Here is a 21,723-nt window from a genome sequence, read left to right on the forward strand (position 1 = left end):
GTGACTCTTAAAAAACACAATCCAGCAACCTACTCTACATCAGGTCCCTCTTCATATCTGAGTGCTTTCTTCCTCCCTTCATCCCATGCAACATCCCTATTCTGTTCCTGCCCTTTCCTAGTTTGCCTTACATTCTCCCCTCTATTACAGTCTTCAACATCCCACTCCCGATCTATATGCCCTTCATCCATTTTCCCGACCTCCTTAGGATTTTTCCCAAAAAACCCTCTCCCCACCCACCATACCTAGTACTTCCTCATTTGTTTTCCCTTCGGTCCATTGCACTTTCTCCATCCTTCTTCACACCCACATTTCAAAAGCCTTCAATCTACATCTCTTCTCCTGCTTCAATGGCCACGTTTCCGCGCTGTGCATAGCTACGCTCCATATCAGAGTTAGTCCAGTGGGTAGATCACTCGTCCAATTACCAAAAGGCCAGGGTTCGATTCCAAGTCGGTGCCTCGGGACACCTTCAGCTCCATCCAAACTGTGTAATTTTTCGGGTCCCAGATCATCCTGGGAAACCATAGGCAGAACAGGGAAATAAACTGGTCTTTCTACCCTGATATGCAAATTTCACATGCCATTGGGCTTAATAGTAGGTGAACCCTACTTTCACCTATAAAATGAACCTTCAGGTTGATAATCTCTATGTCCCCCTTAATGATCCCATCTTAGTCCTGTTGCATCATTTAGTTATGACTGCTGATTTTCAATGTTTATAAAAAAAGAGATTTCTGTAAATATTAGAAATTCATACCCAGTTTGCAATGAGAGGAAGTAGTGTCACCATCTCATATTTAAGGTGCATCCTATGCTTGAGATCCTGCATAAAAGTAATCAAACCTTTTATCAACCTGCAGGAAGCGTAAGCATTGACAAACAAATGTGTCCGTTTCATGTTCAGTTTTTTACATTGGGTGTATGCCATACCAATAGAACAAATGTGATGTAATACTATGTTTTCTTTCTCATACAGATGGTGGGTATGTCTCAAAAGTTGATGTTTAACATGGCCTTAGCTGTAATTATCATCTTCATCCCTTTGCATGTACAGAATTTGTTACTTCTTCATTCTACCAGGTTTCCCCTTTTATTCTCCAAATTAAATCTTTTCCATAGACAAGTTCAGTCCATTAGGCAGTCATTTTTGTCAAACTCTTCCAGGCATCACTTGATATTGCATTTTCAATTTATATTTCACTTTCTGCCCAATTCCAATTCAGCTTATCCTCAAGAATGTGTTCTTACATTCATATCTTGAAACTTGTCGAATTTGCCTTGGTGCTTTATAGTCTTTTTATCTCTCCCATTTTCTGAAGACCCACTTTCAGAATGACTAAAATGGTACCAAATTCAGCACCTGTTACTTGCCCCCCTGCTCTCATTTTATTCTCTTGCTCTCTAATCTTATTCCATGAAACCAAATTTAATCATAAAGTATTCTCTTTTCCATGGATACTAATGAATATGGGGATCGAGATGGTGCGGGGGCTAACGTACTGGCTTCCCACCCTGAGGGCGCGGGTTCAAATCCCGGCGGTGTTGAATATTTTTCAGAGGTATCTCGATCCCTACTTGAGGTGCTTTGTGGAGGGCACTTTGAGTGAGTACGTCGTCCTTCGGATGGGACGTTAAGCTGCGGACCCCTTGGCGCCTTTCGTAAAGAGTAGGCTAATGCCGACGCCGGGTTTCTCTCCACCCTTCATCCTTTCCTGTTCTTCCCCTATGGCGCAAATGACCTTAGCTGTCGGTCGCCTCCCCTCAAAACTACTACTACTACTAATGAATATATTTATGCATAAAGCAAGAATCTGAGGCTATCATTTTTTCATGTTCATACTTAACAAACTTTCCCTTTCCATGCATACGTCTTGCATTCTAATTACCAATGGGCAATGTAATGTTTCCATGGCCCTCTCACAATGGACCATTCTTGTGTAAATTATAGGTCACTAGTTGTCATGCCAAAATTTATATCATGCTCATCAAAGATACATGTACCCAAATTAAATTGACTCTCAAGTGGCTTAAAATGATTTCAATGTTAGGTTGAAGACTGTTTTATGTAGTTATCCCCAGGGTTAGTGGAATGCATTTTTAATTTTGATTCCCTGGATATTTTCCATGTCCAATGGAAAATAAACTAATACAGAAAAGTTAAAAATATTTTTGAAAAGGTTAAACCTCATGAAATGTTGTTAATTTTTAGTGAAAGTTTTGTGACAAACCCTGGGAATTGAAGTCAGAATGGTATTCTGCTCATTCCATTAGTACTCAATGTGAAATTATTTTCCATATCCACTGTACTTAATGGAATTTTATGGTCTTTTGATCCTAACATTCATCTTTGTGAATGAACATGGAAGGAAGAATATTATAGAAATATTTTTAGAAATAATTTGAAGCCTTGATGTCAAACCTGTTTCCAAAACATTTTTTTTTACTCACTTAACATTTTGAGTATTTTAAGGAGATAATACAGGCTCCTCTGGTTTTTACTAAACATTTTCCATTGGCTATCAAACAGGGATTGATTGAACCCTTCACCCACTCCTCTTGGTTATGTGGTTAAGGTATAGGTGAACCTCATTTGGGGAGGATGCATCCTTCCAGAAGCAATTAAACAACCTTTAAAAATAAATTTACTAAGGATCATGTTTAAAAATGATGGCTCAACTTGTCCCCTCTTCCTTCTCAAATTTGAATACCAGGCTAATAACCAATGTATAGGAAATATGTAACTCCTTAAATAATTTACTTGGCAATTGTAAGAATATTATAATATTCTTGGAATACTTTTAGTATTTCTGATGGTTTGTAATTGAAAATGGCTAGAAAGAAAAAATAATAACCATATTACTCTCAATATTTTGTCATAAATCCTAACATGTCATATATTATGCATCTCATTTCTTTGGAATCTGCACTTCTCGATAATGTGAGCATAGTCTCTCTAAAACTCTAAAGATGTCCCTAAAGAAGTCTTTGTATAAATAATGAATGCATTTCTACATTTTGATCAGGAGCATGTTTTTCAAAATTCTCACATGTTTGGAAATGCATGTTAGTCTTCATTTTAGTCAATTTATAAATACTTACGTATCTAATGACAAGTTTTGAATATAATTTGGGCCTAAAATGTTTTTTGATATGTTTTGTTGCTCAAAGACCTGCAACTTACTTGTTAAATTATTGTTGATTAAAATAAGAAAAATATCTGTGAATAGTCGGTTGGAAATTTCTGAGTGTTTTGGTACATATCGGTTTCTTCAGTACTTATGCTTGTTTAGTTAGAAATTTCTTTTTGTAGAATTTCATCAGTGAAGCATATTACTTCTTCAGTGCCTTCAATGTCTTAACAATATATTCCATAATATATGTACTCTAGTGTGCATGATTCTCTACATCTTTTCTTACAACTCATATTTCTACTCACCAGAGCTAAGGAGGAAGCTAAAATGATTGAAACTATGGAGAGGAAGAGGCTGGAGCAGGAAAAGGAGGAAGTTGAGAAACAGAAGGAGGTTAGTTCAGATCATTAGTCGATGTCTACTTCCCTGAGTTTTATTTCTAAATTTTTTGGCATTATAATGTAGATATTTCATTCATATATTGTATAATTAAGAGGGAGTGTATGTATGGAAGGAGGTAATTTAATTAGTAAATTTTGGATATTTTTCCAAATTTACCCCCAAAATTACATGTTTGCTAAAGTATGAATGGTGCCAATTTAGCTGGGATGAAAGACAATTGATGCTTCTTCATTAATTGTCACCTTCTCCTTTGATCCCTTACTTCTTTTGCAGGGATATCTTTTTCTACAGCATGCATTTGCGATAAAAATTTGTATAGTAAAACCCATTATTTGCACTTTTCTGGGGACCCCAGAAAAATGTAGGAAAAGGAGAATTTTCACCGTTGAGAATGTTCTTTTTTCGCTTCATTTTTCCATTTTCAAGCAGGATAATATTTACATTCCCAAGTAATAGAGGAAAACAAACCACACAAGAATCTGAGCTACCTTGCCGTTTGACTCGTGCAAACTGTTGTTCAGCTTCAACAGTTTTATAAGAAAATATAATTATTTTCTAAAACATTACTGCTCTCTCTCATCTTTTCTAGGTGTTAATGTATGAAATTTAGTGAAAAAAGTTTTTTATGAAGGCTTATGTACATGATTGACTGTTTTGGAATGTGGCATTTTTTCAATTCAGCACACAGAAAGATGCAAATAATGGGATCACTGAAAATGAAACCATGTAAATATGGGGTTCCATGTGCATTGGAAAAAATAGGAAAATGCATGGGACGTGATAAAAATGTAAATTGCAGGGAAACAAATTCCGATAATGTAAATACTGGGTTTGACTAGCTGTATTCACAAACTATATATCATCAAGCTCTACTGTTAAATTAATGCAGCCATAGGCCCAGCTTGTTCCTCCTTCTTGACAGTCATGTTTAAAATTTGTATACAAGTAAGAGTAAAATAAGACAACTTTTATGGCTCTTTGAGGATATTATACACCTTTAAAGTATCTTGTAAATTGAAACTTAGGTGTTACAAGGAATATCAAGTAAGTAACATGTTTATGCTGAGTCATTTATAAAAAATAACCTTTTTTCTTCTTGGGTTTGATCATTTGGCAATAGGTAACTTGTCCTTTTAAAGTACCATTTACGCAGACCTTAAAAGACCCATAGTAAAGAGAATAACAGAAAACTCTTGTATATATCTAATTCTATTTTCTTTAATTGCTCTTAACATTGATTTCCTTCTTGTTCTTGTTTTGCTTTGGTATTTATTCCCTAAATTTCTATGGTTTTGAGCATGCTCTGAGAGCATAATTTTTTTAAATGATTGACTGTGCTGTTGCCTTTCATTGCACTAGTAACATAATAGCATTAATGAGCTGCATAACATCGTGGTAAACTTAGTTAATGCTAAATGCACTTTGTAATTACAAGCTAACTAGCAGGTCAGTGCTAATATTGTACACAAAAGGTGGTTCACCAAAGTTTTGACGGTGATTCACGTATTCTATTTAGTTTGTGATCAAAATGGGTGATGAATGCATATCTGAATAATAATATTGAGACATACCTTGGAAATTCAATCTCAATTTGAAGGGGATATTCAAAGAAATAATGTACATATAGCCTAAAGCCAAATTTGCCACAAGAGGTTGTAGACACGTGAGGATTACGAAAATGTTCAGGAATAGTTTTTCAGTGATCTACCTCAGGGTTTAGGTTTATTTTCTGCATAGTGATAGAGGTTTATATAATATTTAAGAAATCATTAGCAGAAGAAAGCGTGCCAAGCAGCTGGAAGATAGCTTCTGTGACACCCATATTTAAAAATGGAGACTGGGAGGATCCCAGTAATTATAGGCCAATATCGCTCACCTCCATCTCCTGTAAGAATTTTGAGCACATCATTGTTAGTTTCATAATGAGGTACCTCGATAGCCAAGATTTATTGATTAATAACCAACATGGGTTCAGTAAAGGTAGATCCTGCGAAACTCAACTCGTACTATTTGTTCATGATATAATGCATTCCGGTGAAAGTGAAGCAAACAGAAATCGCGAGGGTAGATTCCTTTAAATACTTGGGTGTAACAATTACTCGCGATTTCTCCTGGGGAAAGCACATACGGGAAATATGCGGTCGCGCTAATGAAAAATTGGGATTTGTAAAAAGAGTGCTGGGTAAATGTGACGAAAAAGTGAAGGAACGATGTTTTCTTGCCCTAGTCAGGCCCCACCTTGAGTATGCTGCCAGTATATGGGATCCTCAAGAGATAAATTTAATTTCGGAATTGGGAACGACTTCAGCGGAGGGGGGCTAGATTTGTCAAAAATTGCTATGACCAATGTAGTAGCGTAACTACTTTGCTAGAAAATTTAAACTGGGATTCCCTTACACTGTGGCGTTTACAATATAGATTAAACTTATTAAAAACATTTAAAGATGGGTCCTTTTCCAATGGCATCAAGAACATAATATGAACCCCAACGTATTACGGGCGGAGGGATCACGAATGTAAGATTAGAGAGATTGACTGCAGGACAGACAGATTTAAATGGTCATTTTTTCCAAGAACAATAAGAGACCAGAATTCTTGTAATCGATATCCCCCAGGAGCCGGCTCGACATAATAAGTATTAACCTACAAGGTAGCGACTGCGCAGGGTTATACGATTATATTTATACATATATTTTTTATGTATATTTTTTTTGCAGGTTCCCCATCCATTTGAAAAACCCTAACCCCCTCATCCCTTACCCTTTCCTCCTGGTGCTGCACCCCCTGCCACACACCTTTTTGGTGGCTTGCAGGGTATTGATGTAGATGTAGAGGTTGGCAACAAGATGAATTTGATGTTTGTGTCTCTAATTGTTGGTCATTGCTGACCAGCTAATGGTGACATTCAATTCAGTGTCTGGGTTTATTTATTGCACAAGGAATATCATGTACAAGCACAGGCTGCTATTCAATTGCAAATTTCACATGGTCAGTGCATATATGCACAAATTCAAAATATTGAAACTGGTATGAAGGTGCAAGGTACCCCCTCCTCCTATCTTTCAAATAAATACTAAGATGTGATGTATAGTATTTAAACTTTTTAAACTGTTGAGGGTGGATATGAAACAAATGAATATATGGCAGTAAATTATAAAGGAAAACTAATGCTTCCTGAATGGGTATGGTATAAGTCTTACTCTTCATAATTCTAATTGCATTATTCAGAACCTTGTTTTAGGTTAAAATGATGACTTCTTGGGATGTATCTGCCAATTAATATTATTAATGACAGTAAAAATACTTATATATGTCCAAAGATTTGGTGCATATTCACATATATATTCACAAATATAGGATGCGTCAGATGTAAACTTTATAATTTTAGAAAAAATACTACATATATACATGCATATGTATACATACCAATATGCTACTATATTTACATATTATCTGGTTAAGTCAGACTTGATGTGTTGTGGCAATTCGAGAAATTCATTTACAGAATAAAAAGTATTATTTTTTAATAGGCTGAACAGCCTTTCTTGAAAGCAGGCACTTTTTTTCATATTTGATTTCATAGGGAAGTTAATTGAAAAACCTGAAACCCAATTAATAAACCAATCCTTTTGCAGTGAGGTTTACACAGTGCATCACAAGAAGCATTGCTCATAATACTGGGTGTGGCAACATAATATCTTTTTTATAAAGCAAAAACCCTTTGAAAAAGGGAGTTGCCCCACCCTGTACATAAAAATTGGATTATTCTATTGGATTTTGAAGATTATGCCCACATGGGAAGAGAAACCCCATCACAGGATACTAAAATTAGCACAAGAATAAAATTCACCGTATTAAATGGATAGAAGTGCCTCCAAATTTACAGAATGTCTAAAATTTCTTATGAGGAAACATAGGGAACTTAACACACTACGTAATTTGAATATGTGTTCTTCCCAAGACATGTTTCTATGTAGGATTACTCCCAGGAATTGGGTGCTGGAATTTTGGGGAGTACTTACACATGCTGCATCTACTGAGATGGCAGTGTGTTAGGGGTGTGTAAAAGGCTGCTTTGAGTGAGGTGGGTAGGCAGTTGGAAATCCTATATGATTTCCAACTGCCTCTAATCTGCCTTAAATCCTCTCCAAACTTCTAGTCAATGGTAAAGACACAGAGGATAGCCTTCTTAAATGAGGTATTTATAAACTGAAATGCAAGATTTGCAACACCGTTTATGTCGGTCAGACAGGGAGGAATGTCAAGTTATGAGTCAAGGAACATGCAAGATGCCACAAAAATAAGAAAACCAACTCTCTCTTTGCTGAGCATCTACCAGAATTCGACCACAGCAGTGACTTTGTCCAAATACATTACACATACAATTGTACATATACTGCCAAAAGGATTAAAAATGGACACTCTAGAGCAAATGGAGATAAGGAGGCTCCTAGCAAACACCAACTTGACACTTTGTAACGAGGAATTGTTCCTGTCCCCCTCCCCACTCCTTTCTGAGAAACTAGCCTGGAAATGGGAAACCAACCCCATAATGCACCCAATCGTCTTGAGTATGTATATTCTTGCACTGTTTGTTAAGTAAATCTGTACCTGATGATGCCGCAAGTCAGGGAAACGCATTATATCTCATAATAAAAATCTGTGGAAAAGTACAAAGTATTTTTAGTATGGATATAAAGAGTATCTCGTTTACTAAAACCTCGAGGTTCAGTAATGTATTATTTATGCACTGAATGTTCATGTGCAAGACCATCCTATGACAGGTTATACTTCGGGGTTTGGATGCAGGCATGGCTTCAAAAAACAGTAATTAACCCAAACATATTATGGCAAGAAAGAGGGGTTCTGGAGGGTTTTGCAAAAATCTTGGCATATGGAATCCCTAAATTATCTCTAATTTCCACGCGTTGCCTTAAGTTGTTTAATCTCTAAGTTAGTGGATGTGTCAACCTCCAGGAGTAGTTCTCATAGTTTTCCAAATTAACTGTTGTATCCAGGTTGAAGTTCCATTCATGGAAATGAGAGCGACAAGGAATCCCTGAAAGGGAACATTCTGCTCACTTTAAAATATCTATCTTCCCCTGCTGCGGATAGTTCTTCCGCACCACTTTTGTCACATTTCACGTCATAAATATGAGGTTGTAGAAATGCTGCTTGAGGGGGTAACACGCTCTCTTTTTGAGATCGACACCTGTTTTACTTTCAAGTCTCGGCTAAGTTTAGACCAACCGCAGATTGATTTATCAGAAGCTTAAGACATTGAATCTTTCTCCGAGTTGACTTTTACAGTATTAGCAAATCATACACCCTAACGTAGATTAGCCTTTTTAACTGCAAGAGAATCTTTTAAAAGTGTCATTTCCTCTTTGAGCATGTCTGTATCAGACTCCATGTCAGATAGTATGAACTTATAAGTACGACAAGAAAAATATTTCTGCATTCAAATACGGCTTTCAAGAATAGATGATTGAGATCAGTCTAGAATGAAAATTTGTGGTCATAATTTGCAATTAATAACTTTCTCTGTAGAATTCAAGGAAATATCACAGGAGTTACCCTGGCTTGCACAGTAACCGGCCTTCATCTTGATTTCATGTTATCTTGGGAATAATCATGTGAAACAAATAATTATAATTTCAATTAACTTGTAATCTGGTCTGGAACAGAAAATTTTCAACCTTAGAAAGCCATGAATAGCTGAGAATTAAAGTTCTTGATTGAGTGACTCTCCTGTGTAATACTCAACAAGTAATTTGTTGATCAAGAAGTATTGGCCCACATGTTACATTGGTTCTTTTGTTGTGATAGGGGATTGGGATGGCACGGTAGCTAAAATACAGGCTTCCAATGGAGGTGGCCTGGGTTCAAATCCTAGAGTCAACAAATATTTTTCAGTGGTATCCCGATCCCTACTTGAGGTGCTTTGTGGAGAGCCTTTTGAGTGAGTACAACATCTGTCAGGTGGGATGTTAAACTGCTGACCCCTTGGTGCCTTTCGACAAGGGGAGGCTAATACCAATGCCGGGTTTCTCTCCACCCTTCCTTTCCCATCCATCCCTAATGGTGCAAATTGCCTAAGCTGTCAGTCGCCTCCCACAAAAAACTAAAAAAACTTTTGTTATAATAATTTTTCTTGATGTATTATTTCAGGCCCACAGACTGCAGGTCCAGTCTAGTCTCCCAGAGGAACCTGGAGAGGGAGCTGGGGATTTTGTAACAAAGATTAGATTCCGGTTGCCTACTGAGAAAGTTATTACTCGGCTTTTCCTGATTAACACCAAGTTGAAGGTAGTAAAGAATTTTCATTGCTATTACTCTGGAAAAAATATTACAGTTTGTCAGGAGAAATCTGGAGCTGAAAAAGTAAATAAATGAAAAAACAAAGTTTTTCTTGTATGCCCTCTACCAATATAACTACGGTTAATTGATGCTTGGAAAAGTTTTGGTTTAATCAAAGTGTTTTATGAGAATGGACTTCCATAGAGATTCACGCTGTGAAATCTTATTCATTCTCTTGATTCTATTAGAGTATTTGAGAAAATTCCTTAGTGCCATAAAAGTAGTTAATGCTAAAAGGTTAAGTGTATCTTGTCTTGAAGAATAGACTGCAATCCATATAGCAGTTATAGAAATACATCAAATTAAAATTAATAGATTACTGTTTGCTTCGTTTATGTTTTTTTATCATGCAGAATACATGTGGTGCAAAAGAGAATAATTTAGTAAATATTTTTACATGAGCACTGTCATTATCACATCTTATAGCACAGTAATGAATGAATTATCACCTGCCCTCAGAATGGTTCAAATGATTGTAATTGTTAAATTAAGAGGATGCCATGGGAGGTGTGTTCAATAAATAACAGGTATTTTAATTATTTGGAAAGAATGTTATTTGTTAGTCTATATCAATGTTGTCCCCTCCTTCAAAGTAGTTCCCATTGAATATTATATACTTATGTCAGCTTTTATTCCAATCCTCGAAACACTTTGGTGTAGCTTTTGCTCTCTCCGTGATGCATTTTTACTCTCATATATGCTAGTAAAATGATGACCCTTTAAGGTTCTCTTTATTTCTGAGAACAGAAAAAAGTCGCACCAACCTTGTCTGGTGAATATGGAGGTAGGGACATCATTTCAGTGTTTTTTTTGCCAAAAATTCATGAACAAGCTGTTAATTGTGAGCCGGTGGATTATTGTTGTGCAAAAGCAATGAATTGTTTAACCACAAATATGGATATTTTTTTTGTATTGCATCATGCAAACGGCATTTTACTTATAAGTAATATTCTTTATTGATCATTTGACCTAAGGGCAAGAACTCATGAAGCACTATGCCATGCACTACCCACTTAGCGAAATTACAAAATACCTGTTACTTTTTGAACATATCTCGTGCATTCAGTAAAAGAAATTATATGCTGGAATGATCACAATTATTTTGTGTCAAAAAATAATGATTTGTTAAATATTTTTCATGAATCACTGGCAGAAAACTCTGATAAGCAATTAAAAGTCATTAAGTGGATGTTTTCTTTTTATGATTCAGTTATATGGTTCCTCAAGTACCTACATATTTTAATACCCTTTTAACGCTGGAGCTGCAATTTGGAGAATATTTTTACCTATGCCATTTCCCCTTGTCACAATGTGAATGGAGTTAGATGTATGGCCTCAATACTTTTTTCTTTTGAAGATGCCTTTAAAAATTATCACATTTTCTATGATCACATGTTAAGAGGTTCTTAGTAAAGTTATATGAGTGTTGTGGTTAATCACATTTTGTGAGTACAATTTATTTCTCTTGTTTGCAGTTGAACAAGTGGGTAATAATAGGAAATTGATAATTCGCTTATGAATTATTAATGGACACAAGAAGCATATTCTGTCATTGCATAGATGCTGGGAATCACTTATTAAAGTGGCTTTAGATGGGTTTAGTATTAAGTGCTTTTTTTAATGTTGACCATTTGTGAACCTTTTCACAGGTTTTAATGGATTACCTTGTAGTTCTCGGATATCCACAAACAGATTATAAGGTTCTCACTAGCTGGCCTCGGAGAGACGTAAGTAATTTTAACTGCTTTGTTACAAGTATCTTAGTGTAAGTTTTAATGAAACATAGCAATGAACTTAATGAACTAGGTAGTCAAAACAGCTTGAATCAAATCACACTGTTTATACATTTAAAAGGTTTTTACAAAATGGTATTTATGTAGTGAGTTGAAATACATTTTAATACAAGCATGTCAAGCGCATGCATGAAAGTGGCAGTGCTCTCTGCAAAATTAGTTTTTGTCAAAAATGGTATTCGTGAAGGGTTCACTGTCAAGTTAGCAAAAATATTTCACGTGAAGTTTACTACCTAAGGCAAATGCATAAATAGAAAGATAGCTCTCATGCTTGGGATTGCGGAAGTCAATTTCATGCAAGTGCAGGAAATATCATTGGTTGGTCACATACTATGGAAATATAAGTCATATTTTAGGGGAATGATGAAATAATCTTAAATTTTTACCGCCTAAATATGGAATGGTACTAATTTATAAGATGCATTTATTTCGTCAATTTTTTTATAAGTTGAATTTCAAAATAATGAGGTGTAAATAAACAGTAAATTTTGAATTTGGTGGTCGAAAGCTTACATTATGTCATCGTCTTAAATATTTTTGTCAGTTTTTGGATTTAGTATTCTTGGGAATTCATAATTATAGTATGTATAGGCAGTGGGGAAAAAATTGTATTCACTGTAATTTTAAGGTGAAATGAACTGGATTTGTAAAATAATTATTGGTGCATAAATGTTATTGGCCCATGGAAACAAAATCTAGCCTGTGTTTGAACCATACCTGCAGTTGTTTGTCCTTCCAGAAATCATAGTATTTATTACTCGGGTGTTATTATTTTACACACTACAAATAAATTCTTAAATATGAATTGGTTATTTGAATAAATTTTATTTAATGCAGTAGTAAGGAAGACTTGATATAGGTCATTATTGAAGCATTTGCACTTATTTTATCCTGATTTATTTGAAATATTTGATATCTTTTCTGTGATGCACAACTTGAGTGTTGGCGTTTGACAACAACAGTGCATTAGTATTGCTGTCAGCGAACCAGGGCATGATTTTTCTTCTTTTATTTGTTGAGTCCTATGAATTCACAAGTGTCATGCCTTGCCTCATTATATTCTTAGTCTCCATCTTTCCATCCAGATTTCCTTCTTGTTTTGTTAATAATGGGCTACAGTGCCTAATAATATGTTCAGTTATGAAAATATAGGCTTTTGAGTTGACTAGGGCATAATTTGATGGTTGCTTTTTAAAATATGAGTTTATTCTAAATTTGATACATCTAAATCCAACCTTGTAGCCACCATAAATAAGTGTTACAGGGGATGTTCAAATGGCAGTTGTTTAGAGAATTATGAATTACTTTTAAGTGTTAATAAAAGTGTTGGCAAATGGAAAGGTTTTTCTATAAAACATGCTGTAGTCTTCAATTTTGTTCTTTTTGGAATGGAATATTATGTTAGCGAAATAATTGCCTTTGAACTTTTTTCAATGGTTTGCATTATTTTTCTCATTTTACTCCTGTGTTTGAATTAAAAACTACAGTACAGGGCATGCCAAATTGATAGCAATAATGGACCTCAAAAAATAAATATTTGAACCCATCAATTGATATTTCATTGGAACCCATCTGTTCCCGGGAGATACATCAAACTAGGAACACTTTAGAATACACTTGTTCATTATCATTAACATTCTCAATTTTACTCATGTTGCATGAAGATTTCTTGAACTCTTTGCTTTAATTTTTATCATTACAATTCTCTGTTGGGATGCTGAAAGTAGGACTCATGTTGGTTAATGATGGACACATGCCCTTCCACGGCCTGGGAAATCTCTCCAGGAGCATTGCTTTACTTCCTCTTAACTTTGAGGAACAGCATGAGAATGTCAGCAGCTGTCTGTCTGAAAGCTCTTCACTGGATAAATAATCACTACTCAAATGGTTGCCGTGCTTCTTATGTGTTTCACTTTTTGCTCTCCTTAACGAAATGCAAGTACAGGAACAGAAAGTAAACTTTGTAAAATATGCATATCAACAGTTGCATATGAACTCTCACGTTTCAAGAATCCCTGAAAAGCACAGATCAATGTTTCAGTTTTCTCCTTCAGCACAATGGTGTAACCAACAGTGTGGTTTATTTATCTATGGTTGTCTACCCAAAACTTGGTCAGAACTGTATGCATAAAGAATACTTGTAAATATTGAGTGAGACCATTTCTTTCAAATTCTTTCTGCATATCACATATGGGTGATTTTCAAATTACCCTAGTTCATTACCTATTCCATAACATTCAATGTTGCCTACTTTCATTTTACGGCTCTACAGACCACACTGATTACTCATGATTTGTATCGCTGCATTCCACTTTGACATTGAACTACATTGGAGATAATAGGCCGCTATGTCTCGCAACTTTATGGATAGTCCATTGCTAATTACTAACCGTAATAACCCCTTGACCTCTTTCCTCTTTCGCTAATTCAGGTGCACAGGTTTTAAACAAGTTGTTATTCCTTCCCTCTTCAGAATTTACGAGGGCAGGTCAATAAATAAGTCGCAAACATCAGCCAGATGAACTCAGAAAATGTTACGAACACTTCATTGGGAAGGCTTGGCTACCGAACAGTTCCAACTTAGCCCCCAGAGATTTTCACCAGTTCAGGCCCCTAAAAAGTCATTTGGGTGGCCAACGTTGTGGAAGAGATGATGCCGTAGGCCCTTAAGGTTACTCGTTGGCTCCAACAGCAAACAAAAGACCTCCTTGCTGCAGGAAATGATAGATAGATAGATAGATAGTTTTATTCGCCATAGAACAATACATAATTGTATGGGCTTTGTCAAAAATTCAATTACATCAATTGTATACAGGTTCTTAGGAATAATAATGTACATGACATATATGAGTATTAAGGATTTAAAAAAGTTGAATTTCCTACATTGGCTCTTTCTGTGTACTCTTGGACGCTATAAAAAACATTATTTAAAAAGAAATGTTTTAACATTTTTTTGAATTTATTTTCTTGGGGGAGTATTCGTTTTAACTCTTCAGGAAGCCGATTAAACAGTAGTCTTCCTGAAACTTCTGGGGTTTTTTTTAGTACTGCTACTCTGCAATGGCCATTATGAAGATTTTCCTTGCCCCTGGTGTCGTACTTGTGAACGTCCCTATTTCTGATCAGTGAAGGTGTTTTCGTGCAGGCATACAATATCACATTATACATATATATACTGGGAATGGTCATGATTTTGTGACATTTGAAATACTCCCTGCAGGATTTTCTTGCATTTAGTTTAAATATAACCCTTAACGCACGTTTTTGAAGTGTGAGTATTCTATTGATGTTTCCATGTGCTGAACTCCCCCAGCAGACAATGCCATATCGAGCTATGGACTCAAATATACCATGATATACTGGGATTAATACTTCTGTATTACAATAGTTGGCAAGATTTTTTAAAAGGAATAGGGCTGAACATAATTTTTTACTACATTTTTCCATTTGAAACCTCCAGCTTAACTTGTTGTCTATTTCTAAACCCAATAAAGTGGTATGTTCTAACTCAGAGATCAATTGATTTTCTATTTCTACTGAAATATTTGACTGAAGGTCTCTATTACTAAATAACAAGTAAACTGTTTTTCTTGCATTTAGTTGTAAATTATTTACATGCAGCCATTGAGCGACTGAATTCGCCATAGCATACATGTCTATTTCTAATTGAGATGATTTAGTATGACCTGCTATTAGACTTATGTCATCTGCATAGAGCACAACGTTATTATTCTCTGGAGAGATTATAGCTTTTTCAATGTCGTTCACATACACCAGGAAAAGTAAAGGCCCTAATACAGAACCTTGTGGAACACCATATTTAATAGTTTTCATTTTTGAATTGTAGGTAGCACCATTTTTTCCAACAATTTCTACATACTGTTTCCTATTTTCCAAAAAAGATGTAAGCCAATGATGAGCTACTCCCCTGATACCATAATGTTCTAGTTTAGTTAAAAGAATGCTAGATTTTACAGAATCAAAGGCTTTTGATAGATCCATGTTAACCCCTATAACATGCTTTTTTCAATCAAGAACTTGTAAAAAGATGGGATGAGTGTCTGAATGTACCGGGTGAACATCTAGAAAAGTGATATAAATATCAGGAATTTACTTCGATAATTATTGCCTCTGTCCAGTTTTGCGAGTTATTTATTGACTTACCCTCTTATATTTAATTCACCCTCTGTATCTTGCCCGAGCTTTCTTTGTTACTAGATTGAGTCAGGATGCAATCATGATTATATTTAAGATTTTATTCTTTTAATTTTCTAAGGACTGGATTTTCTTTTCAAGTTCTTGTACCTTAAAGGTCTCTGCGTTTGTTTACAATTCTTCTGTTATAATCATCGAGGCACCTATTTGCACTTGAAATGAGATTCTAGATTCTTCCACTCATTTCTTTTCATTTTTTTAATTGATATAAATTAATGATACATAGTATACATAGATTGTATTTTGTTGTACAAATGGAATTTTAAGAGATTTTTTGCATATTTAAAGTGGTGCTTGTTATCTGCATTACTATTTATTATCTGTGTACAGCTTATGATTTCATTATGTTTACAACTACTCTGGAAGTTTCTGTGATGTGAGAGTAAGGTTTCTTTGCATATTAATATTTTGTTTGTGACAGTGAATAAGAAATTTATAAGCCCAATTGTGTTTTACAGCTGACTGAAAAGGACAAGGAATGTACACTTCAGGAGCTTAATCTGTACCCACAAGAAACTGTGATCTTAGAAGAACGATAATTCTTAAGATAGAAATTTGCATGTTTTCTTGATTTAATATATTGATTAAATTTTTTGCAAAATCCAATTGTGTTAATATTGTACATAATGTCTTATTAAGTATAACCTCATAAAGATAAGATAAAATTAGCGTTCCTTTTATTGAAATAGTAGTCATTAAGACAAAATGTGAATCTCATTTAAAATTGATTTGCCTTTGAGCTGATTCTCTTAAAAATTATTTAAGTAAAATTGTACATGGTTAATATTAATAAATCTCTTTATTATGTACTGAAAATTGGTTTACCTCAAAACTCCATAATTTCTTTTGAGATTAATTGATGACCTGCCCTCTTTCTCATGTTAATGCTGCCATTATAGTATCATAGCCGAAGTCATGACATTAAGAGAAACCAAAACAATTTTTACTTCTTTTCAAATATTACTCCTACCTCCCATGTTGAGTCAATTCCTTACCAAGCCCATTTCAGGAGCTTCAGTCAGTACTTCTTCCTGAATTCTTAGGAATTTTGCCTTGAAGAATGGAAGTGTGTAGTTTGTCATCGCCACATTTCCACTACCACAGCAGTGGTAGATGATTTCATTTTTCCACTGTGCTATTTATTCAGATGATCTATATTGCCCTAAACTCAAGGATGTGTGATTATATGTATCCAGGTTTTGATTCTATAAATCTAATCTTTGCGTAGCATTATTAAGGAAGTGCAACAAAATGTTATTTTGTCTGTCATATTTGCAGTCATCATTATCACACTAAAGCAATTAAGTAGACGATACAATCTATCCATAAAATAAAGCATTTGCTTTTCCCTTTCAAAATGTAGGTTTACTATAGAATGTAAAGGTAAAAAAAAATAAAAAGCACATCTGAGCAGAAAAGTGAGCATTTCTTTACTTTGCTGGGAGAATCAATCTGTCATTAAAATAATTAATCAGGCACAACACAAAGGTCGGAATACTTTTTGAATAGACCTTGTAAATTTAATTTAGTTAAACAGGATTAGTTTAATTACAAGCTGTTAAATAAAATTTTTTTAAAAGAGGGAAAAATTTGTTACGATATGTAGTATTGTTCAGTTTCCAAAACTTGATTATTGAGGGCTTTTGGCCATATAATGTTTCAGGATTTCTGCTCTGTATTAGGCGTATTTTGCCTGTACTCTGCATTCAATTGTGGATACTTAGAACATCTTGGGGAGCTGAAAAGGTCATAGTCAAGATAATTGTTTGTTGTGGTATGTGGTTTAAGGATATTTAGTGTTGCTAAGCAGGGCACAAAAGTCCTGGGTTTATCAAAAACACTATTACCTATTAAATACTGTTAGTAAAAAAAATCCTGGGAAATATGTTCCAGTTTCTTCCTTGCTGGTTGTGACAGTTTTGTTTAAAAATTCATATTTACATTAAAACCAAGAATATCTTTGCTAAAATTTATGGTGTTCTCCCTGCCTCAACATCATTTATACACAGTTGCCTCATTGTGGAGAGTTTTGGGTGCTGATGGATAAAGAGAGAAAGCTAATAGAAAGCTTTGCTTTAATCCATAATTGCATTGCTTATCTGCATGATATAATTACCCCTTTCAGATCCAGAATTGTCACTTATAGAGCATTCAATGTTTGTCTTTGAATTGCAAATAAATTTTATCATGCTTTAAAAACTGATTTTTGTGAAAAATAAATTGAATCGTCCCCTAGAAAATCCAGATGAATTCTGGTTTGGAAGACTTTGGCCATTACTCAGAAGTACAGGGTCGCACCCAAAAGTGGTAGGACTGATTTTTTACAAGAATTTTATTGACGATATACTTACATCGACTTAATAATCTTCAAAGTATGCTCCTTGAGCTGCTACACTCTTAGTATAACGTTGCTCCCATTCCCCGTACGCCCGCTGGAAATTTTCTTTGGAGATGCCGTTGATGACCCTCGTCTAAGCCTCTTGAACGGCCTTTATCGAGTCAAAACGTCATCCCTTGAGCTGTCTTTTCATCAGGGGGAAGAAGAAGAAGTCCGGTGATGCCAGATCGGGAGAATAGGGCCGGTGTGGCAACCCGTTTTTGGCTTGGAGCTGTCTGACGACGAGCGTGCCATGGCACGGCGCGTTGTCATGATGAAGCACCCAGCTGTTTGCGATGGCCGGTCAGACTCTTTTCACGCGTTCTCGGAGGCGGGTGAGCACCTGCACGTAAAAGTTTGCATTCACAGTCTCCTCTGGTGGGACAAACCCCTTGTGAACCACTCCATGACGGTCGAAAAACGCAATCAACATCGTTTTGATTTTTGATTTGCTCATGCGAGCCTTTTTTGGACGTGTGGACGCGGAAGTGTGCCATTCCGCGGATTGTCTTTTCGTTTCGGGGTCATATTGAAAAACCCATGTTTCATCACCAGTTATCACATACAAACAATTTTCATCTCGGTGCAAATTGGCTAACACTTCTTCGGAAATGCGTACACGCGTTGCCTGTCGGTCGACACTCAGAATTTTCGGCACCATCTTGGCGCACACCTTGCGCATGGCCAAATCCTGTGAAATAATGCATTGGACGTTGGATGGAGACAGACCCAACTGCTCTGCAATTTCGTCACTGGTTAAGCGTCGGTCTGTGTTCAGCAGTGTCCTCACTCTGTCCACATTGGTGTCGGTTCTTGCCGTCGACGGCCGTCCGGAGCGATGGTCGTCTTCAACGAGCTCCCTACCCTCTTTAAACAACTTGTGCCACTCAAATACTGTGGAACGGCTTAAGGCAGTATCCCCATAAGCCTGCTTGATCATATCGAGGGTCTCAGTTGCCGTCTTCCTAAGTTTCGCACAAAACTTCACGGAATAACGTTGCTCTAAATTCAGATTCATTTTGTTTTTCGACGCGGATAAAAAACTTGCTTCACTAAAAACGGTGTCCTCACTCAACGACAGCCCGCAGGCGACTGAGGTTGGTGTTGGTCTGTTGCTAAGAGCCCCCTCCACCTTACCCTGCCAGGCAGACCCCCCTCCACCGCTCCGTTCGCGCCAGAGAAAATCAGTCCTACCACTTTTGGGTGCGACCCTGTAAGTCGATGTGATGTACACCACAATGAAGAGAAAAAATCCTGTATCATGTCTTATTTCTTCTGAAAAATAATGGTACTAATAATGATCGTTCAAATTTGCTATTGATACTTAAGAGGTCATGAAAGAAATTCTTTTACGTAAAATTTTTCATTTTTGTAAAATACATTTCATATCTCCAACATACAGGGTGCCTTCCGAAAGTAATGCAATTATTTTGTTGAAGTAATTTATTGAACAGATTTGCACAAATACTTTTATTTCTTCAAAGTACTGTCCATGGGCCTCTGCAAATTTTTTCCAGCGACTCTGCCATTACCGGTTGGTGCCCTGGAAGGCATCTTTGGGAACATCTCGCAAGGTGATTGGATCTCTTCTATGAATGAAAAATGGGTTCCTTTCAGGGCTGCCTTAATCCGAGGGAACAAAATGAAGTCTGCTGGGGTGACATCTGGACTATAGGGGTGGTGGGACAGCATTGTGGCACCTGGTGTTTGGCCAGGAACTCGCAGAATCGTAGTGCGCTGTCGTGATGTAGTTTCCAGGTAGTGGAGATGTCTTTTTTTCATCCTGATGACCCTTTTGCAGAGTCTTTCCAGTACAGCCTCATAGTAGGTGGCATTAACTATCGGTCCTTGAGGAACAAAACCCCTAATGGACCATTCCTTTACTGTCAAAAAAGACAATGAGCATTGTTTTCACTTTTGATTTGCTCATTCTTGCCTTTTTGGGCTTGGGGGACTGGTCGTTGTGCCACTCAGAGTTTTGTTTCTGGGTCATATTAATAAACCCACTTTTCATCACCGGTGATGACTCTGTCCAAATAATTAGGTTCAATTTCAATACGTTGCATAAGTTCACTTGAAATTTCTTAGTTGGTCTTTTGGTCATCTGACAACACCTTGGGCACGAGCTTGGCGCACCCTTTCCTCATCCCTAAATCTTCTGTAACCATGGAAAACACAACAGTGGACGACAAGTTCAGTTCATTGGCAACCAACCATCTTATTTCTCAATTGATGGTTTGAGTCCAACAATTGTTGTGTGTTGTGAAACTCTTCCCAGTCCTTCTTAAAGGCATCAAAACTAGTGAGTAAGACAGAGCAGAGTCCCCTTAAGCCTCACAAATCATTTTGTCAGTCTCCTCAAGATATTTTTTCAGTTTAGCTCAACACTAAATCATGTAAGGTTGCTCCATCGTCGATTCCATTTTTTTCATGACACGGTCAGCACACAGGGGTTTACAATAACTGACTTCCAACCACTTTCACAGTTTAGAGAGCACTGAGACTTATTTTGCAGCAAAGCTTAGCGTCCCCCCTCCAAGCGGTTCAGTCCCACTCCGACCAATAGGAGCGGTGTGGGAAATTCAATTGCATTACTTTCAGAACGCACCCTGTAAATAACCTCACTTGAAGAAAATGCTGCTTTTGTGCAAAAAATATTAACCATAGCAATAGCAATGAATATTGGCTAGAGGTACTTTTAATAATTGCTGGCTAAATGACAGCACAATTTAACACGGGAAATACAGGCCGTTCCACAGTATTTGAGTGGCACAAGTTGTTTAAAGAGGGTAAGGAGCTCGTTGAAGACGACCATCGCCCCGGACGGCCGTCAATGGCAAGAACCGACACGAATGTGGACAGAGTGAGGACACTGCTGAACACAGACCGACGCTTAACGTACAGGTGCTCACCCGCCTCCGAGAATGCGTGAAAAGAGTCTGACCGGCCATCGCAAACTGCTGGGTGCTTCATCATGACAACATGCCGTGCCATGGCGCGCTCATCGTCAGACAGCTCCTGGCCAAATATGGCGTTGCCACACCCGCCCTATTCTCCTGATCTGGCACCACCGGACTTCTTCTTCTTCCCCCTGATGAAAAGACAGCTCAAGGGACGACGTATTGACTCGATATTGGCCGTTCAAGAGGCTTCGACGAGGGTCATCAACGGCATCCCCAAAGAAAATTTCCAGCGGGCGTACGGGGAATGGGAGCAACGTTATACTAAGTGTGTAGCAGCTCAAGGAGCATACTTGGAAGATTATTAAGTCGATGTAAGTATATCGTCAATAAAATTCTTGTAAAAAAATCCACTTTTGGGTGTGACCCTGTATATGTATATGGTTATCATCAGGGTACCTAGGACATAAAGGAACACATTTCTGTATTTATCCTGCATTCCTCTTCCCTTGTGCTAAATTACATCATACATAGTTCATAGG

At 36.7% G+C, this 21,723-nt stretch overlaps 1 protein-coding gene across 1 annotated transcript in view; it reads left to right on the plus strand.

Annotated features, from left to right (window-relative positions):
- Window positions 1–16,678, plus strand: part of casp (Fas associated factor casp) — a 32,399-nt gene extending 15,721 nt beyond the window's left edge. Inside the window, exons 13-16 of the mRNA XM_071598694.1 lie at window positions 3,443–3,527; window positions 9,708–9,845; window positions 11,546–11,623; window positions 16,363–16,678. Of these exons, the coding sequence (XP_071454795.1) occupies window positions 3,443–3,527; window positions 9,708–9,845; window positions 11,546–11,623; window positions 16,363–16,443 (382 nt within the window). The 3' untranslated portion in view covers window positions 16,444–16,678. The remainder of the gene's footprint in view (window positions 1–3,442; window positions 3,528–9,707; window positions 9,846–11,545; window positions 11,624–16,362) is intronic.
- Window positions 16,679–21,723: the final 5,045 nt, after the last annotated feature.

Source organism: Hetaerina americana, unplaced genomic scaffold (genome assembly GCF_022747635.1).
Source record: "Hetaerina americana unplaced genomic scaffold, ioHetAmer1.1.p SCAF_10, whole genome shotgun sequence".
Lineage (NCBI taxonomy): Eukaryota > Metazoa > Arthropoda > Insecta > Odonata > Calopterygidae > Hetaerina > Hetaerina americana.